A 26,623-nucleotide genomic window follows, 5' to 3' on the forward strand; every position below is an offset into this window, starting at 1 on the left:
CTTGTTTACATATGTATATGTCCCACATTGCCAGGACTGAGGCTTTAGATGAGCCTTAGGACTCAGGAAAAGAGAAAACTAGGCTTTGCTGTATTGATTAGTATAAAGTCAACACTGAGTCTTCCAGTAGTGCTTATGGGTAGACAGGGATACCTCTGTCTGTCTGTGTCTTCTGTGTATGTCTCAGTGCGCTTTGTCAAATTCATATGGCTGATTTTGGACACAGAAGTTGTCTGGGTTTCTTTTTGGAAAGGGTCAATATTGTGTCTGTTATGGGAATTCAAGGGAGTTAAACAGCAGATGCCCACCTTTTGGACGTGAAATGTGCAGATTCAGGTCACAGTAAACCTGAGGCCATGCTCTACTCTGTCGCCTAAGCCAATAATGGCAAGAAAGGCTTATCTAATTGAGCTTACTCCAGATTCTCAGTGATGCAATAGACACCAGAATGTGGATCAAACTATGGGCTCCAGGATTATTTCTGAATGGTTTAAAAAAGGTTTCTGACTAAGGAAATGATAAATTTATTTTAACAATTAGCCATTGTGTGAATTGTCTGTCATTTTGTATGTCCAATGTAAGTAACAATATTGCAAAGGTTCAGTGTTTGCATGAATAAAGTACACATGTTCATTCTGTCCCTGAACAAATGGCCAGTCACTATTATATAGTGATTTTCTGTACCATGTCTAATGCCTTGGCACTACTTTTATTATGTCTGTAGGGTTAGTATAAATGAAGTACTGCAACAAATTCTTCTTCCATTGTAACCTAGTCCAGATTTTCTTTTTCTTTTTTAAAATTAAGGGAATACTTTCTTAAAAATACTGTCGGGGAGATTTTTTCATTTTGCGTAATGAAGCCCCTACATGAATTCTAAGTGGAGGGTGTTTTACTAAACTAATCTTAGAAATGCATCTTAGTGTTTAAAAGACTGTAAGCTACTTGCAGTTCCTTTAATGTGAAACATTAAGGACGATGTATGAAGAAAAAAGAAAATCTTTATTTTAAGCTTGCTTTAATTTCTGGTGTGTGTTAGGGACATATAATTCAGGACTTAGTGAAGACAGTTAACAAATCACACACACCCTCACCAATGTCTAAACATGGCTAGAAAAAGTAAAATATTAGTCTTGTTATCTATACAGAGAATGCTAATGCCTATAATTGTCATTGCCTGACCCTTATATTTTTCTGTCCTGATAACTCTGTCAGCCTGGAAGCTAATTTTGTGGGGTTTTTGTGAAATCTTTCAGTGGTGTTATCAGGGAGAGTGTGTACCTTTCGGCACTTGGCCCCAGAGCATAGATGGAGGCTGGGGTTCGTGGTCAATATGGGGAGAGTGCAGCAGGACCTGCGGGGGAGGAGTCTCCTCATCTATAAGACACTGTGACAGTCCAGCGTAAGTAGCTAAAGTAAGCCAGAGCCAACAAAAAGACACACTTGGAAATTATTCAAAACTGTGGTTTCACATGTTATCTGTAAAAATGTTTTGCTAGTTTGCCAGCATTTGTCTTCAAAATAGCAGACAGAAACAGTTTAACAGGAGCAGCTCACTAGACATACTTTTAACATTTTTTTAATGTATCTGTTATGTATGTACTGTAAAGATAGCTGGATTTATATTTACTAGTAACCAGAACAGTTTTCTTTCTGCAACTTACTGTTCATGCAAAATATATTTAAATTATGCCTTAGATGATAGATTTCTTTCTTCTTAAGACGTTATCTCTGATGCTTGTCTAGGATATAAAGTAACTATTGCCAGTTACTTATTAAACAAGCAACACAGTATTTCCAAGATTTTGCATACAACTGCTTACATATAAACCATAATTAGTATTATTATGTTGCATACAATACATAAATACGCTATCACATCCAACACTTAGTCGTAACTTCCCACTGACTCTTAAAACAATTCAGCAACTTCTCTCCCTGCCTATTGGTCCATCTGCTCTCTCTCAAGAGGGGCCAGCTTCTCCACAACAGCTTGGTCTGTTGTGTGTATCTGTACTGGTCCTTTCATCTGTCTACTTCCCAATGTCCTGAGCACTGTTCCAGAGAAGGTCTGTCAGGTAAGTGCTCCTCTCTCTGTCACTAGCGCTTCTCAGATGAGGAATGCTCACTTATTTTCATTGCTGTTCTTTGCTGAATGAATCACTGCTTTTTTTTCTGTTGCTGCTTGCCCTGTTCTGGTTACCTCATCACAGCTATAGGTCTTAGCAGAAGGATGGTTTTATTACTCCATACTTTGTTCTTGTCATGTCCCGTAATCTCTATTTCCATCATCATCATTAGTTTTTAAGACCACTTTTTCTTGAAAACATGAAGCTTTTGTGCTTATTTCATGAAAATCCATTCTGTGACTTTTGTCACTCCTTTCTTCTCCTCTCTGCACACTTCGGTTCTTTGTCGCTTGTACCAATGTTTTGCAAGCTAGGCTGTACTTCAGCTTTCCACTGCGCTCTGCAAGACAGACACCATAATGTCACATTACTGCTGTTTAAGGTGGTCTGTTCACCTCCTATCATTAGCAATAACTATCAATCAAATCTAGCAAATATCAAATCAGTCAAAGCTAGCAAATATTTTTTCACAGCAGTATGAAAAAATGCTAGTGAAATGTTTGGAGCATGAGTAATTTCCTTAGATTTTTTTAAATACTCCTGTCACTATGTATATCAGTTGGTATGCTGAAAGATGATTAAATTTTAAATGTTTAACAGTGCAGCAAGCAAATGCAATATTTTCTTAAATTTTCATTTGTGTGTGTCTGCATTAGGAAAAAATTCCCTTTGGTTCATTAATTAACTTGAGTTTCTAGGATAGTGTTGCCTGGTTAAATATCTGTAATGTGAAAAATAATATTGATTTTCTTTTTACTTAATTGTAAATTCTGTTATTTCTTTATTATAAAACAAACACCAAGTTTTTTTCCATTCTGCTTTTAAGAATGAGCCATAGATCTGATGTCTGATTAATCTTCCATTTAAGTCACTGTTAATTCAGTATTTGACCTCAGTGGAAGATAGATAAGGTTCTTGAACAATTTGACAATTTAAGAGCCAATGTCTTAATCACACTAATAGAAACCTGCTTTCTCTGGAGTTTCCTCAGATTTAATACTGTTTAATACTGTTTAATCAGATTCTTGAACTAAAAAATGCAGTCTTTGCTGCTGGCTCCAGTATTTAGCAGACAGTGTTTCTTCATTTTGTTATATTTTCAAGTGTAATATGAGAAGATTAAAAAAAAGCATCATGTAGGTTGTTTACACATTTCTTATTCTAGTTTTACAAAGCAAGCAAATATTAAAAACAATGCCTTTTTAGTATGTTCAAAATACAATTAAACTGTATTGCTTGCTTGGGATCTAGATGAATACTATATGAGTGAAGATTTTCAAGTACCCAGTATTGTTTTGTATCTGCTCCAATTCAAGTCAGTGCTACAATTCTTATTAAATAAAATATTTTAAAATCTCACCTTAAAACTTCTATGTACTTTTAAGTTTATTTATATGTTATATAATATATATCCCTTGGACTTGTATTTATACTAATAATACATAAATATATATAATGAACTTGTGTTTATGCTAATACATATACTAACACATAAAACATGTTTTTCCAGGCCTTCAGGTGGAGGCAAATATTGTCTTGGAGAAAGGAAGCGGTATCGCTCCTGTAATACTGATGTAAGTAAATTTTGTTCCACTGTAAAAGTACAATCTCAACTTGTCCATTTTTTGTTTCAGCAGCAATGGATGCATTTTTTTCCCAGTTCAGAAAAGCCGTGAATTCTGCATTTTTTTTGCACAGTCCTTTTGGGCACCTCTATATTGCAAGCACCCTATGTGTTCTGCTAAATATTGCAGGCACCCTATGTGTTCTGCTAAATGTTGGGATCCCTATCTCAATGTGATGCCCAGCTGGTGCCTTCACATTAAGGCTTTGAATGAGTTCAACTTGAGCATCCATGTTTAAGGTGAATAAGGAGCATTCCACATCAGACCAAAGGTCTGTCTAGCCCAGTGTGTCTCCCAGAAGTGGCAAATAACAGGTGCTTAGGGAAAAATTATAAACTTTTGGCTGCCAAGGCATGACTTTTCCATGGATATACTATATGAGTTTCCAGAAGCTGGGTGTTAAAAGATTTCTTGACCTCGACATCATACCTGTACCATGTTGCTTAACTGCCACAAATGGAAAGTATCCTCCATGAATCCACTTTTAAACCCTCTTACCCTTTTTATACCTTTATAACTTCCAGTGCTAATGTGTTACACAATCCTCTTATACATTCTGTGAAAATGTATTTCTTCTGGTGTGTTTTAAACCTGCTGCTTTGCCATCAGGTATCCACTGGTTCTTGTGTTACCAGTATGATCATGCAGTTTCATTTTAGAACTGAGCCCATCAAATAATGAAGTACCACTGAGGGGGTGGGACAGTATATAAATGTATAAAATCAAATTATGAACCAAAATTACAAATTCAAGTAAGTTAAAAATTGTACCAGAAAAAAGTACACACCAATAAAGTATTTCACTAGTAAGTTTCCAAGTCAGTAGCAGTACAAACATAAACAGGCTTCCATATTATTTTAGCTTCAAATTTGTCTTAATTTTCTTCTTAAATCAAGACAGTTCATAACAGCAGGAGAGTCTGTGTACCTAATGGTGTTGTTTCACCTGTTCATTTTTTGATATATTTCAGAAAAAAATAAAATAGTTAATATGCTGGTTCCGTGATAAAACCTTGTTTTTATGATTATCATTAATTACCATAAGTATTAGTTCTGCAAACTTCTCTGTGGAGGTTATCCTTATTGTTAGGAAGTATTACAAATTTCCAAATTCAAAATTACTTTCCTACTGCTAATCACAGCTGTTCTGTTAGTACAGCCAAGAAGTGTGTTAGGCCTTTGGGCACAGTGTTGTGAGAGAAACTGAAGCTGAGCTGCTTGTCCGGTATGAGCGGTGAAACTTCTTCAGTCATACAACCTTCCAAATTACAGTGCACCCTTCTGAAACTTTGACCATCTTAATTTTTCTACAGATGTGTATCTTTGTGGTTGGCTGTCTTTGTGCAGTTTTCATTTGAATGACTCCAGCTTACCAGATGATATGCTGTAATTAATTTACTTTCATCTTAATTTTCACTCAGATGGTCTTTTTGTAATTGGAAAACTTCATAAGCAAGAATTTTGTTTATAGTTCCAATTCACAAATGAAAATGTTGAGTAACATTGAACATATTTTTCGTTCTTACAGTTGATAGGAAATTCACCTATGAATTCACCAACTAAGTGATAATTCCTTATTGAAATGTGTCAGTAAATATTTAATAAATTTATTGTGTGCTTTACTGAACTAGTGCAGGTTTGTTTCTAGTTTTTTAGTCTGGATGTTGTGCACTACGAAGTTAAGTGCCTTATAAAAATCTAAGCATATTCCATTATCCTTTTAATTTTACCAGGAAATTAAAAAAAAAGTTTTAGCTGATAAAACCTATTCTTATACAAAATACTGATTTGTATTATTATTTATATTTCTTTTAAACCTGTATCAGTCAAGTATCTACCAGCTTTTCTGTTTATTTGGGATTGATATCAGGCAAACTGTAACCTAGAATATTCTATTTGTCCTTCTCAAATAATGAACTTTTTACATTAGCCCTGTTTCAGTTTGTACATACAGTCTAAGATTTGTTTAAAAAATTCATGTTTTCAGACTAGAGCCCTCCTCCCTTAACTCTTTGAGGACTCTGGCAAGGTAGCTGTCTAGGCATTCTTATTTAAAATGTTTATTTCCAATAGATATTATTTAGCATCTGCCACAGTAAGTAGTACACAAGAAAGTTTACATAATATGTAAATCTGCTCCCTTACAAATATGCAACAGTTTTTTAATGCTTTTTGTTATTAACAATCGTACCATAGCTACCTAGGGATATAATTGAAAAGTTGCTAGGATTTCTTTTATTCTTATCATATTTTATTTCTTATTGTTAGACACTTTTCAGACAGTTTTATTCTTAGTTGGTTTTGCTTCCCTTATTCTCTCTATACTTGTTTATTACTGAGAAGAAGCTTATAGGGTCACAGAAGGAACATCTAGAAGGTATCTGAGGAGGACATTCAGGCTATTCCCTGGCTCAAAGGCAAAATCAACTGTCATTAAACCATTCTCAACTGATGGTTAGGCAGCTGACCTGTTAGTCTGATCTGTTTTGAAATACCTCCTGTCAGGGAGATATCAATAGGATTCTTTAATATCCTTACTGTCAGGACAGTTTTCCTAAAATATAGTGTATGTTTTCCCACCCTTTAAGACCCTTACTTACTCCATCCCCAGTAAGAAGACAGCTGATCATATTCCCTCTGTGGCAGCCTTTCCTGTGTTTGCAGACCACTATGATGTCTCTTCTTGGTCTTCTTTACACTAGACAGTCTCTGTATTAATAGCCTTTGAGATCACAGTAGTGCACATCTTGAAGCGTGGTGCCCAAACCTCTGCACAGGATTCTAGCCGAGGCCTGTCAGAGATAAGTACAACTTAGAACTAAGTCTGTCATCTTAGTGATGAGATTCCATTTATTCATTTCAGTATTGCGTTCGCTTTTCTTACAGCAGTGACAATATTTATTCAGTCTGTGTTGATCTGTAATGCCCAAATCCCTTTCTAAAGAGCTGCTGTTTAGGAAGTCATTCCTCAGCTTGTGCTTGCACAGTTGATTGTTCCTACCCAAGTGTAGTAATTTGCATCCATTGCTTTATTTCAAACCACTGCTCCAATTTATCAAAATATTTTAAAACTGTAGTCCTCTATGCCAAAATGTGTGTTCCCTACCTATCCACAGATTCCAATCAATAATTTAAACAAGAAATTGGAAAGGAAACTTTGCATTTCATTGTCTAGGTCTTCAAACCAAATCTTGAACAATAGCAGACTGGGGCCAGGCAATTTGGAAATACTATTCTTATAGTTTGACTGTGAATCATTTTTTAGCATATTTTTTGGGTATGGTTTTCCAGTGCATAAACATATTGTGACTTACAGAAGTTTAAATTTACTGCCTTAATGGTTTTGATGCTTGTAGTCCATTTCTTTTATAGTAATGTTTAGGGTTCTAAATAACTAAGAATTGCTGAGACTAGTAGATTTTTTTCAAGATTTATGATAGTCCTTAGTGCTTGACATTTTTAATGGAATGGTATGTTTGATTAATATAACCATTAAGAGCATACAAATCTGTCTTTGTTTTTATGAAAAACTCCACCACTTCTTTGGGCAACCTGTGCAAGCGTTCGGTCACCCTCACAGTAAAAAAGTGTTTCCTGTTCAGGAGGAACCTTCTGTGTTTCTGTTTGTTCCCATTGCCTCTGGTCTGGTCACTGGGCACCACTGGAAAGAGCCTAGCTCCGTCCTCTTTCCACCCTCCCTTCAGATATTTGTACACACTGATGAGATCCCCCTGAGCCTTCTCTTCTCTAGGCTGAACAGTCCCAGCTCTCTCAGCCTCTCCTCATATGAGAAATGCTCCAGGCCCTTTGTGGCCATTTCTTGGACTCTCCAGTATAGCCATGTCTCTCTTGTACTGGGGAGCCCAGAACTGGACACAGAACTGTAGGTGTGACCTCACCAATGCTGAGTAGAGGGGAAGGATTACCTCCCTGGACTTGCTGTTGACACTCCTCCTAATGCAGTACAGGATACTATTAGCCTTCTTTGCCACAAGAGCACATTGCTGGCTGATGTTCAACTTGGTGTCCATCAGGACCCTCAGGTCCTTTTCTGCAAAACTCCTTTCCAGCTGGTCAGCCCCCAGCACGTGTACTGGTCCATGGGGTTGTTCCTCCCCAAGTGCAGGACTTTTCACTTCTCCTTGTTGAACTTCATGAGATTTCTGTGGGCCCATTTCTCCAGCACGTCGAGGTCCCTCTGGATGGCAGCACGACCCTCTGGCGTATCAGCCACTCTTCCCAGTTTTGTGTTATCAGCAAACTTGTTGAGGGTATGCTCTTCCCCATCATCCAGATCATTTATGAAGATGATATTGTTGCCTCAAAATACATCCAAGATCACCATCAAACAAGAGAAGTAAGACTACATCTCAAAGATCAGATTGCAAGATTTTTTTTTGAGTATAAATATGGAAGTTGTGATCCTTCTTTACTAATCTTCATATTTTATTGTTTTGTCCTAGTGTAACTATTTAGAAAAAGGATTTCATTTGGGGGTGGGGGTGTGTATTTTAATTAACTTGTAAAGGTAACTTGATGCAGTTAAAATACCAGCCATGTAAATTGCTACTTAAGCATGTGGGACTGAAGAATAGGGTGTAGTGACCAGTATCAGAGATATTCAGACTCAAGCTTTGTGGTAGGTCAATACTGGTCCTTCTACTGCTTGGATAATATGATGCAAAGAGGCAAATTTAATTTGTGTTGCTAATAAAATAATAAAAAAAAATCTTATTTACATAGTTATTTTTTATTCTCACTATTATGATCTGAAGGATTATTGAATTAAAGTAGCAACAGTAACTTTTTTTTACCAGTAAATGTATTATATTCAAAAATGTATTTTTAATTAGGAGATAATAAAGTGATATATAGAGAAAATTTAAAATTTCAGTACTGTCTAATGTCCAGTATTTTCATTTATATTGCAACAGCTTCAAAATTAGAGAAAAAATCTGTAGTTTCTGAATCATATTGCAATGGGCTGGCTTGATTAATGTATATTGAGAATTATAATTATTATGTTAATATTTGCATTGTGCAGTAAAGTTTTATCATACATGTTTATTCAGACCCTTTCACTTGAATGCATTTCAGATTCCTGAACAATGCTAACTGGCTGAGATATGTAGGAAGACTAGTAAAACTACCGTAAAATGGACTTTTTGTTGCTCATAAAGTAGTAATATTTGTTAACACCTCTAATTTCTGTCACACAAATTCTTTTCTCTTTCATTCTAAAAATTATTTTAATCTGTATTTCAAATACTTTGTCTAATGAAGCTTGCAATTGCAGCAGGTACTTAAACATTGATAACAATGTTTAATGTGCTATCTAAATTCTGGGTGTATTCAAGATTAGTTGTCATTCTTATTTTGAACTTGCTGATGAAAAATGTGAGAAATAGCAAGAATTAAGTTTCTCCTATAATTCTTTCCTGAGATTAATTTCATGTATACCTACCCTTATTCCAAGTAAAAAGCTATTGTTCAGTTTCATAATTGGTAATGCGAAGTGATGAAAATTTAAATCAAAGTATTTTTTATTTCTTCATGCTTGGAGGCTGGTAAGAATCAGGACCAAGCATGATATCTAGTCTCATTCTCAGCCTTAATACAATGCTTTTGTCAAGGCTACAAGTAAGTAAAGGTGATATGGCTCTCTAGAAAATGTTTAAATTTTTTTCTCAATGTCTTAAAAACATAAATATCTTTATTAATATCTTTATCAATGATCTGGATGAGGGGATCGAGTGCACCCTCAGAAAGTTTGCAGATGACACCAAGTTGGGCAGGAGTGTTGATTTGGTGGAGGGTAGAAAGGCCCTGCAGAGGGACCTGGACAGGCTGGATCGATGGGCCGGGGCCAACTGTATGAGGTTCAACAAGGCTAAGTGCCGGGTCCTGCACTTGGGTCACAACAACCCCATGCAATGCTACAGGCTTAGGGAAGAGGGGCTGGAAAGCTGCCTGTCGGAAAAGGACCTGGGGGTGTTGGTCAACAGCCAGCTGAATATGAGCTGGCAGTGTGCCCGGGTGGCCAAGAAGGCCAATAGCATCCTGGCTTGTATCAGGAATAGTGTGGCCAGCAGGACTAGGGAAGTGATCATCCCCCTGTACTCGGCACTGGTGAGGCCGTACCTCGAGTACTGTGTTTAGTTTTGGGCCCCTCACTACAAGAAGGACATTGAGGTGCTGGAGCGTGTCCAAAGAAGGGCAACGAAGCTGGTGAAGGGTCTAGAGAATAAGTACTATGAGTAGTGGCTGAGGGAACTGGGGTTGTTTAGTCTGGAGAAAAGGAGGCTGAGGGGAGGCCTTATTGCTCTCTACAACTACCTGAAAGGAGGATGTAGGGAGGTGGGTGTCAGTCTCTTTTCCCAAGTAAAAAGTGATAGGACTAGAGGAAATGGCCTCAAGTTGCGCCAGGCGAGGTTTAGGTTGGATATTAGGAAAAATTTCTTCACTGAAAGGGTAGTCGGGCACTGGAACAGGCTGCCTGGGGAAGTGGTTGAGTCTCCATCCCTGGAGGTATTTAAAAGCCTTGTAGATGTGGTGCTTAGGGACATGGTTTAGTGGTGGACCTGGCAGTGCTAGGTTAATGATTGGACTTGATGATCTTAAAGGTCTTTTCCAACCTAAACGATTCTGATTCTATAGCTCAGTACAGCTGCTTAATACAGTACAACTGAGTCTAGAGCTCTTACCAAAATGGTTTTGTGTTTTAATTTTTTTCAGCTGTTTTTATGTCTGTTTATAAGGAGGTAGCTGATGGATTGATTATGAAGCATGGTTTGACATGATTTTGATTGTCCAGTTGTATGGAAACTGTTATATAACTTACCTTTGTTTAAATTACTTCAGTTACTTCATGCCAGCCTAAGATTGCAAAATAGACAATTCAACTGTAAAGCAATAAAGCAAGCGTCAGAATCAGAGCCACAAGATAAAGCAGGGAACCACCTCCTAGTCTCTTGCATGATTATGTTTGTAATATAAGCATATAAGTATTTCCTTTTATGTTGATATTCAGAAGAAATTAACCTTTTTTCATCTTTGTTATTTTAGCCATGTCCTCCAGGAGCCCGTGATTTTCGAGAAAAACAATGTGCGGACTTTGACAATATGCCTTTCCGGGGAAAGTATTATAACTGGAAACCCTACACTGGAGGTATGGTGTAGCTTTGCAAAAATGTTATCATATGTTAAGTCTTCAAAATTATATAAATGTTATATATAAAGTAATGTTTGTAAATTGAATGTTTTGATTAAGATACAATGAGCGAAGTTTGCTAAGCTTGTACTTTTGTCAGTTGCTGAAAATGTTACAGAAGAACCATCTCTGTTCTGGTAGAGCTTTGTTTTACTGTGAAGGGGAGTGCGCATCATTGTAGGGACTCCATTTTAAAATATGGAGCCCTTCTCCACCTGCAGTTGCAATAGAATTAGAGATTACACAAGTGCTCTGTAAGTGCCTTTGATGCTATGGTGATGAGTTCAGTATAAAAAAATCTCAATATAAGTTTTCCTTACTTAAGGTCAGAAGAGTAGGAAAAGGAGAAAGAGGAAAAAACATTTATGAGTCTCTAAAGACTACTTCAATAATCGAATTATAAATAATCACACTGTGCAATAAAAAGGCTATTTTGGGGCAGGGAAGAGGGTTGTAATTTTTTTTTCTCTTTGAGACAGTTTAATCAAGCTTAGTTATGTTTCTGTCATTGTTCAAAGTTTGTAGGTTGCCCTTTGATTATTTTGTCTTTTCCCGTTCTAAACCCTGAGTGAATAAGTCCATGTTCCCCTTTGTGTTTTTGTATTTTATTGGATTGAATGGTTTTATTCTTAGTTTTTTAGATCAAAATCCTAAAAAGGACCATTGTGATCACATGGTCTGAGCTGTAGTGTAATTCAAGTAATAGGACTAAATTCCTAATTGAAATAGTCTGATCTTGTTTTTGAAATTTACCCTGACATACTTCTAGCACTACATTCTTTCGTTATTCATGTTTTTCAAATGATGAAGTGGTATCCTTATTGTTTTAAATTGTTCAATAATCATTAGGGTTGTATTAACATAATGGAATCATTATGGAACCAGCCATATCTTACTATGAGAAATAATCTTTTTTGCAAGAAAGAAGAGTCAAGTAGAGAAATCAATAAAGGGAAGTAAAATAAAGTGTATACATTATATGTGTCAGGTATGAGATAAGATTATACATTACAGACCTGTTTATGCATATATATTTTTAATTAATTATTAGCTTTTCAAGAATTCTGGGGTTTTTTTCTATGTTTTTGTTGTCCAGGTGGGGTTAAACCATGTGCATTAAACTGCTTGGCTGAAGGTTATAATTTTTACACTGAACGTGCTCCTGCAGTAATAGATGGGACTCAGTGCGATGCTGATTCACTGGATATCTGTATCAATGGAGAATGCAAGGTTACAAATGTTTTATATAATACTTCTGGATTACTATGTTGTGTCTGCTATCTCCTACATTTAATTATGGTATTTGTTTGTTACTTATATGAAATGGGAGTGTTTACAAGTCAAGTTGTTAATGAAAGAGTAAGATTGAAACAAAAAGAAAAAAAGACAATTTGAATTTCAGTAGCTTCTCACAGACATTCATAGAATCCTTCATTTTGTCTTATTTTTTCTTGCTTTGTGGTTTCTGTTGAAGAACTGGTGGAAAGGGCAACAGGAGATGAACAGATTCCTTGCCCTGTTCCAAGGCCTGTTCCATCATTCCAATTAGAACACCACTCTGGCTGAAAAACAGTAAATGTGAACATACTAATCTGTTTCTCTCTAACTAGTTCATCCTGTTGCAAACAATTTTGCTTTTAATGTAATTGAAACAGAAAGTTGTCACTATTGCTCGGTAGTTCTATGAAAAAGTGTATAATGATGCAAGTATTTGCCATTTACTAAAAATCTGATTATCTTGTAAGATTCCTGTGGAACTGCATTGCATGAATTTGCAGAGAATTGGAGGTCTGTGCCATATTTTTTGTTATATTCATCCCACTGCTGCTTCAGTTTAGCAAAGTGTTTAAATATGTACTTAAGTCTAAATATCTGAACAGTGCTGGTGACTCTAAAAATTATTTGATTTCACTGAAACCACTAACATAACTAAAGCTTAACCCAATGCTTAAGTGCTTTGCTAAATTGAGTGCTGAAGATGTATGTTTATTGAATAACATGATGAGAGCAAAAGCATTTGCCATCTAAACTAACAAAAAAAAAGCACAAGAAATAACGTGCAGAATTCTGGTGTACTTTATACATAAGAAGATTTTAGTACTTTTGAGAAATCTTTTAAAACTAATAAATAATCAGACTAAAACTCAAGTTGAGAATGAGCTATGTAATAAAATTGGGTCTCTGTCTTCTCGGTGAATCAGAAAATTGAAATGTAAATGGTTAGAATAATACTATTTTGTAAATTATTTAAAGTATTTTAACTTCTCTTATGACCTATGTATTACCTGTTTACAAGATGGTAGATAATATTGCTAGACAGTAAACTGAGTTATGTAGCTGCCTTGTTTTTTGTATAAATCCCTGAAAAAATTGGCAAGTTGCAGCATTCTTTCTGTTTGCATCCTACTTGTTTGGTTTTGTTTGTTTGTTTTATTTTTCCCCAAAGGATCCAGCTGTCTATATTTTCATTAGCTTTGTAATAGGGATGAATCAATAAGTTACAGGGAGTTCACCGTATATAGATTCCTCAAATAGATAATCAGAAATGTAATGTACTTTTAATGATCAGTTATAGACACCTCTCTCTTTTTTTCCAAAGGCTTTTGAATCCTATCCAATACAGCATGTAATTCAGCCTTTCACTAAGTTTCGTTCTGCATTCATTCTTACAGTGAAGTAATTTACACTTTATGTTCAACCTTACAAAAATAATTGCAGGTTTTGCCTGGAGGATGTGGAAAGATTATCTATGAAGCTGTAAATACCTTTGGGAACAATAATACTATTTATGCTGCATAAATGTTTAAGGAACACACAGCAAATGTTTCCCTTAACAAAGCAATATAGATGGAACATAATTAGCTGTTGTGATATTAAATAAAAATGTCACTAATCATTTATTGATAACTGTAATAATTACATTGTTTGTAAAATGCTGTGTAATCCCTTCCTGAAAGTCACAGTAGAAATACAAAGTATTTATTAATCAAGATTTCGTAACAAACCAAAATGTGGATTGTTCTACTTTTTTATTTTCTTCCTCTGGTAAGTGAAAACCCACTTACGGTAACAGATATCAAAAACAGAGTAGATAAAAAGAACAACTGAATATCTCAAACTTGAGAGAAACGCTTCAAAAAACTATGAAGGTAATGGTGCAAGAAACCATCATCCTGTTAAAATACTTGTTCTTATCTGTTCTCAGCATGTAGGTTGTGATAATATTTTGGGGTCTGATGCTAAGGAAGATAGATGCCGTGTTTGTGGAGGAGATGGGAGTACATGTGAAGCCATTGAAGGTTTCTTCAATGATTCATTGCCCAGAGGAGGTATGCACATACACGTCCATTCTGTTGCACAATGCATTTAGATAACTGTTTAGCAAATAACAGTGCTGCATTGATTTCCAGCATGGCATTGCTGCTGGTCATTCACTTTGACTCCTTTTGCCTCGTTGTTTCCTTTTTCTGTATTAGTTTGGATTTATGTCAAATACAACAATATGTTTCATTACTGAATACTTAGTTTTCATGGTCTTTAATGCACTTAAAAAGAAGTGGGTGCAGTTTTTTTAATTCATTAGTTGTGGTTGTATGGTAAAAGTAATTTTGTGTACGATTTTAATGCGTATGGTAGAATCTGATATTTAGTCATACATGAAATTTTAGAATAGAAAGAATCCAGAAATGTCTCTTTAAGTTCATGTTATTAAGAACTCAGGAAGTGTATATGGGCAATTAGTTGAAAGCTTAGTTCAAAAAAGACAATATTAATGTTGCAATCTTAGTGTTATCAGTTTTGGGCCCCTGAATACAGGAAAAGGATTGATTCACTGGAGTGAGTTCAGTTCAGTGAGGGGCTGCTAAGATTATTGGGGGCTGGTGCACTTGCCCCTCTGTGAGGAGAGGCTGAGGGAACTGGGCTTATTTAGCCTGGAGAAGAGGAGGTTTGTGGGGACCTAGTATCAACCTTCCAATACCTATGAGGAGGAGGTTATGGAGAAGACAGAGCCAGACTGTTCACAGCGGTGGGTACACAGTGGGAGAAGAGACAACGGCTATAAATTGAAACAAGACAGGTGCTGACCAAATGGAAGGAAAAACTTTCCCCAGGAGGACAGTCCAGCAGTGGATCAGGTTGCCCAGAAAGGTATTACAGTTTCCATCTTTGGAGGTTTTCGTGACCCAGCTGGATAAAGCACTGAGTAACTTGGTCTGATCTCCTAGCTGACCCTGCTTGTAGCAGGAAGTTGGACTAAATGACTGTCTGAGGTCCTTTCCAGCCTGAATTATCCTATGATCATTTTATACATTAATTACTTGTGATACACTGTTGAAAAGACTTTATTAGCATTTAAAAAAAGGAATTCCTGACTGCATGGTAAATTCTTGCTATCACTTTCAAATTTGTGTCTGAAATTTAAAGAGTTTTCCATTATATCACATGAAAGAAAATGTTGAAGTGCATTTGAATCCCATATCTCTTACTAATTTTAGTAGTAAGTAATTTATTAATGGTTAGTTTCATGACTAATATTGTTTAAGATAAACAACAAGAAATAAAATTTATCTTTATCTTATAGGCTATATGGAAGTGATTCAAATTCCAAGAGGTTCTGTGCACATTGAAATAAGAGAAGTGACAATGTCAAAGAACTACATTGGTAAGAGCATGGTTTAAACAGCAGACTGTTATTAAGTTAGAATTTATGATGTGATTTTAGGGTACATTTTCTGGTTTGGCCAAACCATACACATAGTAGAAGCAGCAGAGGGAATGGTAGGTGTTAATATTAGGTTGTGGTCAGACAGTTGCAGCAGTTGGTTAGGATGTATTCTCCTGAGTGGACCTAATGAAATACATCATGTGATTCCTCCTTGTCCACTCAGTGCAAAATCAGGTCAATTTCACTATAGTTATGGTGTCAGACTTGAGCTGAAGTGAATGAGGAACACTCAAATGATATACTGTCCCACTCTGAGGTAGCGTCTTCCACCTGGGGAAGTCTCTGATCTTGGGAGATTGTACTGTTTTAAAACACCATTTTATTCTTGGAATGATTATTCATCAACAGCCATGGTTACTTAAATGCTAACAATACTGTCTCCTTATCTTAAGGCAATTTAATGTATGTATTCCACAGTGTTTCTGTGTTGTAGGGACTTAATGCCATTCCTGTTTTATAGATAAGGAAAATGAGGTGCAGAAAAACTAGGTGCTTAATTGAGATCATTCAGGAAGCTTGTGGTAAAGCACAGAATTAAATTCAAATTCCCAGATTATCATTCCTTTCTTTAAAGACTGTGTTAAATTTGCTTTCTGTTTTTTTAATACTGGTACGTACAAATCTGGCTTCGTCAAACTCATTTCTGAAAGCCTCTGTACCCTGATTTGCATATCATTCAGTTCATAGTACTTAGTAAAAAATAGAACAGAGAGCTGATTAGTTAATTGTACAGCAAACTAACAGATTAACACAACCAAAAGCTATTATTTGTTTAGACTGAACAGCAGCTGACTAGGCTACTTAGTCTGTACTCCATGTAGTTAATATATATAACACTAGCATGTTGAAAAGAATTACGATGCCTGTAAGTCTGAGTTTGAAGGGCAATTATTCTCCTAGGTACATTAATTCCTAAATTGATTATATTGATAATAATGGTGCCTTTTACTGTTGGATGCCTACTTTTCTTTCTGCCTGCCCCCACCCTCCTGTAATTCAGCAGATTATCAGTCTCCCTCCATTCTTCAGGAATAATAACACCACTACTCCAGCAATAGAGTGCTTATTATTCTTTCAGCATCACGCTTCCCCTGGCCCCTCCCCTATGTCAAAATATACTGCGAGTAAGGTTGCTCATATATCCTATATTAACATTTCAAACAGAGGTGGTGGGAGAGGCATACAATGCATCCTATCATGGTTGTTTTCTGCTAAGAACCATATTGTCAAAAGAGCATTTTGTAACATTGAAATCTACACCAATATTAGTGTCATTATATTTAATACGCAGATTCATATTGTGTTTCTGATTCCATGGGTAGCTGAAAACCAGAATAAAGAAGATATTCTTAGCTACTACAATTAATTTTGTTATTCCTCTAATTTATAAGCAGAGGAAAGTGATCTGAAAAAGCCTTTAGATTAGCACTATCTGTATAAAATGAATGAAAAATGTCAATTTTTTGGCTTAAATAAAAATATAGGGAACTTCTTTGGTATTTAATCTGGCCACAGATCTAAAAATGTAAAGTGGTACATAAATACTTTTTAAATGTGTTTGTCACAATTTCAAGGGGTTTCCTGAGTTTCAGGCTCTCTCCTCACTGCCTTGCTTCGTGCCACAGAAGCCCTGGTTAACACAAATGGGGGATTCCTCTCCTTCACTAGTTCCTTGTGTTTCCAACTTTCAAAGCTGCCATTATATCCTAATGAAAGATAATTATACTAAGTCACAGGGGCCATTTCATTTTGTGTTGGGATGTTTTGTACTGTGAGTGTGAACCAGATCACTATTTTAGGATCACCAGTTTCTGAGGAAAGAAAGGCTTCTAGTTTGTCTGTTCCCTAAAAAGCACTGTACAAGCACTATAGTGTCAACTTCACAGCTCCTTCCCTGTCTTTACAGAGTTCCCTCTGTTGCTCCAGGACAACTGTTTATGTGGCCACACTATGAACCAGATTAGAGAACTGATTCAGCTGAAAATAACCATTTACACATATTTTGGTTTATGTGCATTGCTGCCAAATATGTGACCACAGTCTAAAAAATCAATTTCTCCATTTGGAAATATACAAAAAAGGAAAAAATAAAACTGTCTTCCTCTGTAGCTCCTCACACTGGCTTCGACGTTTCTTCTATGTTCCTTTCAGCCTTTGAGGCTTTCAAACTAACTTACAACAAACATCCCACAGTTCCTTAAACTAAGATCCAGTCCTTTTGCAAGCCATGGCCTCAAATTTAGGCTGCAGTTAGACATTTGGCAACTTCAGTTAGCTCAATCAGCACCTGTCCTCCCTCCCCCTGTCTCTGGCTGATCATTTCTGCACCAATATCACTCCTAGTGTTGTGACAGCAAAGCACATTTTTGCAGCTGCATAACTAATTCAATATTTTCAACTGATCTGTCCAAAAAATAACCCAGCAACAGTAAAATTGCCTGTTTTCAGAGCTGCTGAAAAAATGTATGTTTAGTAATGCTGTTATCTTCCCTTAAATGGATTGATCCGAGGTGACATCTTCCCTTATATTCCCCTTATGCAACAGTTGTGTTGTGTGCTAATTTCCTGTGGGCTTCCTGCATTCTCAAGTTCTCATAAATTATTTGATTAGGACATTAACTTGTTCTGTCTCATATGCTAATAGCATTATGCCACTGCTTCATCATTGTCATGTAATTATATTATTGAAATGCTATTCACAGCTGTGTGGCCTTCACCTACACATAACAACTGACATTAAGCTAATCTATTTACAGAATGCAAATGCATTTTTCTTTGGCAGTCAGACAGGTAAAAAATGAACTGCTTTGCTTCTGGGTATATATTAGTTTAAGTGTGTATAGCATACATACAATTGATAGCATATAATTTCAGAATGATTAATTATGTAAACAATGTATGAGAACATTTGTTCTCCTGTGCTCATTTATATGTCTCGTTGTTGTTCATATGTCTCAAATAATATAAGTAAAGCATTCACTTCATTATTTGCTCTTAGTAGATACTAGACATACTGACGAGAAAATGTTTGGGATTGAGTGGCACAGTAAGAGACTTTAATATGTCTTGGTGGCTTTGGGAGACCCTGTGACCCTCTTTTAATTAAGCTAGATTTTGTGAAAGCAGGATGGATAGAAATTTTTGCTATGTGGCAATAAGACCACTAATAAAAAAAATACTGATGTTCAGCTGTAACATAGTTATTTCATATACCCATGTAAAATAGATAAATAGTGGAAATACTGTTCGTTTCTTTTAGTACAGTACTGCTTGCAATTTGTCTTGTTCTCCTATACTCACTTTTTTTACTATCTCCTTCTTGTACTACAAAGCCTATATAGACAATAAGGAATCTGAATTACTTTGAGAATTCCAGATAAGTGAATGTCAGAGCTAGTTTCTTCACTCAAAGCACATGTGTGTTTCCAGAGTAAATCCAGGGAAGTCCATGGAATAAAATTTATGCTATGGAAAGACATTCCTTTACAGACCTTATGGTGCTGATGGAAATGGTTACTAATCCCTGCTGAATATGGCTGTCACCAACAGAATGTTACTGTCTCCCAACTATCTCCTGTTCATATGAATGCTCTCTCATGTCTTTTAGAAAATTTGAGTGTCATTCAGACATTTTCTCTAACTGTTTAAGGTATCCATCTGTCCACACAGATGTAGCTGAGAATAAAACTTGATCCTAAGTTGTCTTATTCCTTATGATTGTGATGTGAGTTTGTAAATTCCCTATCAGGTAAAGTCAGTGATTTTTCTCAACAAAAAATGACATGGCTGTTTGATCATGTATTTCCAACCATCATTTTGCCTTTAAGAACATGTTTTATTTAAAGTAAATATGACTCGGTAAACTTCACCTTAAGTCAAGAAGTCAATGTCTAGTTAACAGAATATTCACCTTAAGATACAAAGTCAGTTTCTTATTTAGAAACTTAATCCAATATTATTGATAGAAAATCAAATATAAGTCCCTGAATAATATCTGCTTGTCCAGCCTAATTGGTTGGTTAGCTAAGAAATTTATGTTTTGTCTACAGTACTTTTATGGTTTAAGGCTGTAAATTAGGTTTAATAAAATATCTTAGCAGATTAAATAGCTAGTATTTGGTTTTGTAGTAGAAATATCTTGGATTTATGCTTTAAGAAGGAAAAAAAAAACAGTGGACAAAGAGCATAAAGCAAGAGCTGATTGGGACCATATGTCAGACTCAATGTTCCTTCTCTTTTTTTCCTCTGCACATTATCTGAGATACCTATCCCATGCCCCAACATCTTAATCTAAAGATTAGATTGATAATTGATTATACATTTGAGACCTACATATATCTTAAGTAGAACAGCATACATTGCACATGGGCTCAGTTTTAAAGTTGAAGATATATTGCAAGTTGCATGAGGCATTCTGTTTTGTTCCATATAGCATCTGCATGTTGAAATCTGCAAAGTATACCTGCACATTGAAGATTATTGAAGAGGCAATATTGTCAAACTCCACGAGGGAGATATTTTGACCAGGACTAAAGAAAAGGTTTTATATTGCTTGAAAAAACAGTGGTGTTGCGCTGAAGCTCACATACTTCTAACAGATTAGTATTTTAATTTGCAATGGCTTCTCCATTATAAATGCTGCTTCCAATTTTTAGGTGGCTTGTATTTTTTTTTAAGCTTTAAAATCTGAAGAGGATGACTACTATATTAATGGTGCCTGGACTATTGACTGGCCAAGAAAGTTTGATGTTGCTGGAACAGCTTTCCATTACAAGAGACCAACAGATGAACCAGAGTCTTTGGAAGCACTAGGCCCTACTTCAGAAAATCTCATAGTCATGGTAAAGTTATAATTAATATATTTCTGAAATTTGAAATGTGTATTTATGTTCTTAGGAAAGACAAGGCCATGAATGAAATCAAAATAGGTTGTGTTTACAGAGAGTATACAGCTTGCCTTGCTGGGACTAGCTGGGACACAGCTTTTTAACACAGCTTGCTTATCTTTCAAAACTGACAGGCAAACATTGTGATGAAAAAGGGATAAAGTCAGAAGAGCCCCAGGAAATCTCACAGAAAATGCCCCATCTGTGTTAAATGTGCTATGGAATAATGGTAGCAGAAATTGTAAATGGGGCGTATAATGTATCTCTGCGTACTGTTGATACATGGAAGTGTTAAGATATAGCATGACAGTTCCTGACAGTTCTGTAGATGTCAGTGGTTTTAAGCCTGGCCTGAGTATGAAGTACTTTTATCACAGCAAGAGTACCATGATTTGACCTGTATTAAAGTATGTTGCTGTGACATACATTGCTCTGAATAGATTGTACAAAATATGAGAATGTAACAGAAGATGTGACCAGGGTCATGGTACCCTGTCTCTGACAGTAGGCAATAGTAAGCCTACTGTTGCTCTACTGTGTTGAGGAGGAGTATAAGAACAGGGTGATACTTGCCCAGTATATTCTAGCAGCTGCCAGATTTGCAGTTCAGGGATTGCTTGAGCCAGACAGGATACTTTTGTGTATAGAATGATTGTTGCCTGGATATTAACATTTTAGGTGACATTTTCAAACACCCAAATCCTGTTTTTTCTGCTGTAGCTGTGGATAAGCTGGAGTCCATATAGAATGAGTTACACAATGATTAATAGTGGCTTTTCTCATTCAGTCAGTGCCACTGACTTTCTTACTGAAAGTTCTCTGCTCTTTTGTCCAATGGAGATAGGCAGATATGCCTCTGCAAAATATCACAGAAGGTAGAAGGGGATGAGAAATAGCTTTAAAAGGTGTCAGATTGATGCATCTTAACATGATATATATTATTAGTAACAGAAAGAAAAAGTTAGGTAGAGAATTGAAGACTAGTATTGGACAGGTGGTATGTGGAAGTGCAGCTCAACAGTGAGGGTAGATGAAAGCTCATAGTGATTGTTGCACTTCCATCTGTATCACTTGCAGTGATATAGCTGCAGTGAGAGTTTTGATATTCCTTTAAAGGAACCACAGGTGTGATTCCACCAAGCTAATGCTGTTGGCTATTGTATTAGGGGAAAACAATGACCTCAGCAACAGTCTGTTGCTGTTACTATTATTACTATTATTATAGTCACTAGAAGTGTAAGCAAGGGCAGAGCTAGGTTCCTAATTGCTATGTGGGTAGCTCCTCGCAAGATTTCAGCAAGGACTGATGCATGTTTGCACAGTAATGTCCTTAACCAACTTTGACCTCACGTAATTATTCAGCTACCAAATTAACTTCCATTAAGACATTAATTTTATGAAAACTGGCTTTTTAGAACAGTTATGTCAAGAATAAAGAACTTACAGAAGTTATAAAGTTGTGTCAAGGGAAAAAAAGACAAAGCTCACCTTAGACAATAATGCTTTTCTTTTATATATGTTTTTAAAGTTAGTCCAGATTCTTTTGGGAGTACCTAAAAGAACTATGGCTTCCTTTATTACTTTTTTCCCTTCCACAGGACATAACACATACCTAGATTAAATGTCACTGTAGTTACTCTCTGATTGCCTGTTTTAATGGTATAACCAGTTGTTTTCAACTACAGATTCTGCTACAGGAACAAAATTTGGGTATAAGGTATAAATTCAGTGTTCCCATCTCTCGCACTGGCAGTGGAGACAATGAAGTTGGCTTTGCATGGAATCATCTGCCTTGGTCAGAATGTTCTGCCACTTGTGCTGGAGGTAAGACACCAGGCAGTCAAGCTTCAGGGTAAACTGAATTGCAAGATACAGTTTACTACATAATTATGTAGGTAACTAATTGAAAACATTTCTTTCAGACATGCCTCAAACCTTAATTTAGTAAAAGAACATTTATTTTATCACAATGGATTTTGTTGCTTTCAAGTACATTTAATATGTTCATATCTTTTTGTTAAATACAGTGTATCTTGGCACAGTGTGTCTCTGTCTGCTGATGCTTCTTCTGAGATTCTATTGAAGCTGGGATGTTTGCTTTTCACAGGAGCTTTCTTGATAAAGGACATGAGAAGTTTTAAGTAAGGAGATTAAAAACCAGAAGGCAAATAAGGCAACTGTAAATAAAGGGATGTGCCTTTGTGTGTTTGTAGGTATGCTTCACAGGATCCTAGTCAGCCCTTCTATCCTTCAGCCACCAAAGTTTAGGATACATACTAGCAGCTCCTCTGTAGCAGATGATAAACAACTCGATTATACTTCCCAGCCCATAGCAGTATCTGAGAATTGTTGCCTATTGGCAGCAGTGGGGGATTTGTAGGTTGTCCCATATGATTCATCATGGGTGCCTTTTGCCCACAATTTACTATATTCCTAATCCTCCCTCTAGTGGCCACCAATGCAATTCTTTACCTCTGGCTGGGAGAGCAGGACAGTTGGCTTCCTTCAAAGCCAACACCATTGCTGCTGCATGGACTGGTGAGTAGAAGTGCTGTGTGAACAGTATCTTTCTTCTCTCTGGAGACTGAATGCATCATCTCCCCAACATACCTCAATTTCAGAAGATATGGGAGAGAGCTTTAAATCTGCCTCAGAATTTCAGTTTTCTACTGCACTGTGCACTGCCCATAGCAAGAGGAAGACACCGTATTTTTTTAAAGAACCTTTGGACCAAATATTTGTCCTTTTCCTTTTTTTATGGCTACTGGATGTATTCATGTTTTGAATCATCTTGACTCACCTTTCTGCTGGATCCTGCTGTGGCTGTTGCTAGTTGTTTGCTTTTTAAATACAGCAGTTTGCTTAGCCATATGTAAGATACAAATGACAGCACAAATTCTATTCTGTGCAGCTAAATAGAGAAAGTCTTGAAACAAAATAGAGGAAGGTGCCAACTTTCTCCAATATTTTTATTGTTCATTTGTTGGATTCTTGTAATCAAATGAGTGACAGATTGCTTTTTTAACTACTATTTAACAATGGTGAGTCTCGTAGGAAAAGGAACGTTTTAAAAAATCTCATAGCAAAAGACAGTTCCAAGTATCAGAACCTTACAAGTACTGCCAAATCCTATTTTTATGATGGCAATGAGTTAATGATCTTTTTGAAGTCATGGGAAAACTCACATTGATTTAGGTAGAGACAAGATTTTAGCCATGGAACTTCTGTCATGCAGGTCATTGTCACTTTGCAGATTCGAAAGTATACAACAGAAAAAATAATTGGCTCTGAAGGAGTAGGCACTTGTCTAGATAAGAACTTTTTGACATAATTAATTAACTTTTAAGGGAAGATTTGTGAATCCATGATAACTGCTTACATTTATTATTCATTTGAAACTTGGGGGGGGGGGGGGGGGAGGAGAAAGATTTTCTTCAGTAGCTTATGGTGGCTAAACCAGGCACTATTCTCGCCTTTCAGCTTAGTATGAGGATATACTATGGTCACTTATTTTCATTGAGCTCTGTGCTCAGGGAATAAATGTTTCATTTAGCTATGATTTGTGTTAAAAACTGTACCTGCTTTCTCCATATGAGTACCTGCTATTCCCCCCAGTTTATGAAGCACCTTTTGCCATATGCCAAAAGAAAAAAAAATTCTAAAAAGGAGCTGAGTCAGGGAAAAAGAAAGGGAGACAAGGATTGTAGAGACAGAGACTGTAACTGGAAAAGCTGGCTAATATAAATATGAAGTGTTGAGAAATCTTAGAAATGAAACCACTGCATGGCTTTGTTTATTTCTATAGGATTCATTACGAAGTCCATTATTGAAATTCTATTTACTTGAACTCTGTCTTTAGAAGAGAAATTTTGCTCTGCATCAAAGGATAACAAAATATTCAACAGTTAAAGGATTTCTCACAGAAAGTAAAAAAAGGACAATAAGCATGTGTGAGGAATATTAGTATGGAAACTATTTCTGTGAACAGGTTAAAGTCATCAACATTTTCCTGCATCTCATTGTAGTTGGTGTAGCACACCTGTAGTGCATGGACTGATCAAGGTTTGATCATATGATATTCCATCTTGATCCAGGAAAGCTCTAGATGATGTAGAGCCAGATATACTTTTATATCAAAGCATAGGCTTTATATCAAAGCTGTAGGCAAATCTAAATTCTAATCAACACATTTAACTTCTGTCCATCTCTGAACATGTCTGTATTCTAATGTTGTCTTTTTGTCTAGGTGTATGTTACACTTAAAAAGCCATCTTAAAAGAACATCAAATTTGGAAGTATTTAGACACGAGGAAATGACAGAATTAAGGATGACTATGAAATCTTAAATTGTTTTCTGTGGTTGTGGCTGTTCTGTGAAACAGGGACCAGTTGAGTGGGGACCATTCTCTGATCCTGAGGCTGTGTCACAGACTAGCTTGTGTCCACTCCACACTACTTAGGTCTAGTTCTCTCTAAATCAGGCTGACTGTATCTGCATTATGTAGCATTTGACCAAGTCTGTGACTCTTAAAACATAGTTATTACTTGGTGTATATTTTTTAATTCAAAGTGTCTAAAAAAGAAAAAGTGAGAACTGCATACAGCCCACCAGAGTGATATGAACTTGAGGATATGTGTTAAATGTCATGAAGTAGAGCACGAAGGCTAGAGCAGCATTTTGGCAGTGCAAAGTTTAAATAGTTTTGGAGTATTGTATATTGCAGAAGTGGCCGAACTTTGTGCAATCTCCTCTTCATAGTCTTTTGAGAGCAATCCACTGCATTCAGCAATTCCTAGAGCTGCCTGTAGGCCTTGTCTTGGAGAAGGATAACTGGAGCAGTCAGGAGCCAAGGAGCAAGCTAAGAGCAACCTACAATCTTTATTAGATGGTAACGTGCTGTCTTTTCCACTGGATTTCTATCTGACATTCATCTCTGCTGTGCTGATGAGTCACATCTGAATAGTACAAGTGCTTTAACTTTTAAAACAAGACCTCTGTTCAGGGCCTGTCTCAGTTTTGCAAAATAGGAAGAGCATGCTGTAAATGGAATGGTAGGTATCTCATGTGATACCGAGCAACTCAAAGCACATGTTACAGTCTTACTTGCTAATTATCAGTTTATCATTATCTGGGTACCTCTCTGAAATATCTGAGCTCTGAAGCATGCAGTGAAGTTCATCAAGTGTGTGTAAAGCAAAGTATTCTGAAAACTCAGCTGGGCACCTGAAATCAATGGACTCTTTCCACAGTAGACATTATTCTTCATAGAGGAGTCTAGGAGATAACATTTGTGAACCAAGCAATTGCATGTTTAGTTTGCATTTAAAAACCAGAAGGAAGTTAGTCCTTCTTTAATGAAAGACAGAATAGACTATTTCAGTTGGAAGGGACCTACAATGATCATCTAGTCCAACTGCCTGATCAATTCAGGGCTGACCAAAAGTTAAAGCATGTTGTTAAGGGCATTGTCCAAATGCCTCTTAAACACTGACAGGCTTGGGGCATCGACCACCTCTCTAGGAGGAAGCCTGTTCCAGTGTTTGAACCACCCTCTCGGGAAAGAAATGCTTCCTAATGTCCAGTCTAAACCTCCCCTGGTGCAGCTTTGAACCATTCCCATGCATCCTATCACTGGATACCAGGGAGAAGAGCTCAGCACCTCCCTCTCCACTTCCCCTCCTCAGGAAGCTGCAGAGAGCAATGAGGTCGCCCCTCAGCCTCCTTTTCTCCAAACTAGACAAACCCAGAGTCCTTAGCCGCTCCTCATAGGACTTGGCTTCCAGCCCTTTCACCAGCTTTGTTGCCCTCCTCTGGATGCATTCAAGGACCTGAGCATCCTTCTTAAATTGTGGGGCCCAGAACTGCACACAGTATTCAAGGTGAGGCTGCACCAACACTGAATACAGCGGGATAATCACCTCTCTTGACTGGCTGGTTATACTGTGTTTGATGCACCCCAGGATGCATCTTTATAATTAACTGTTACAATAGCAAACCACAATTTTTGGGGATTGCTTTTAAAAATAGATATAGTATTTACATGCCTG

General features: G+C 36.6%; 1 protein-coding gene across 6 annotated transcripts in view; it reads left to right on the forward strand.

The window, feature by feature from the left end:
- The window catches only part of LOC104012373 (A disintegrin and metalloproteinase with thrombospondin motifs 6), a 168,852-nt gene that overhangs the window by 111,090 nt on the left and 31,139 nt on the right, over positions 1-26,623 (forward strand). For all 6 annotated transcript variants that reach the window (XM_087762590.1, XM_087762587.1, XM_087762588.1 and 3 more), the window contains 8 exons: positions 1,257-1,402; positions 3,640-3,703; positions 10,819-10,921; positions 12,060-12,193; positions 14,169-14,292; positions 15,546-15,626; positions 20,367-20,530; positions 22,261-22,399. In XM_087762590.1, coding sequence (XP_087618716.1) covers positions 1,257-1,402; positions 3,640-3,703; positions 10,819-10,921; positions 12,060-12,193; positions 14,169-14,292; positions 15,546-15,626; positions 20,367-20,530; positions 22,261-22,399 — 955 coding nt within the window. The remainder of the gene's footprint in view (positions 1-1,256; positions 1,403-3,639; positions 3,704-10,818; positions 10,922-12,059; positions 12,194-14,168; positions 14,293-15,545; positions 15,627-20,366; positions 20,531-22,260; positions 22,400-26,623) is intronic.

This window comes from Nipponia nippon, unplaced genomic scaffold (assembly GCF_047370975.1).
Source record: "Nipponia nippon isolate SJK-2023a ecotype South Korea unplaced genomic scaffold, ASM4737097v1 scaffold_26, whole genome shotgun sequence".
Classification (NCBI taxonomy): Eukaryota; Metazoa; Chordata; class Aves; order Pelecaniformes; family Threskiornithidae; genus Nipponia; species Nipponia nippon.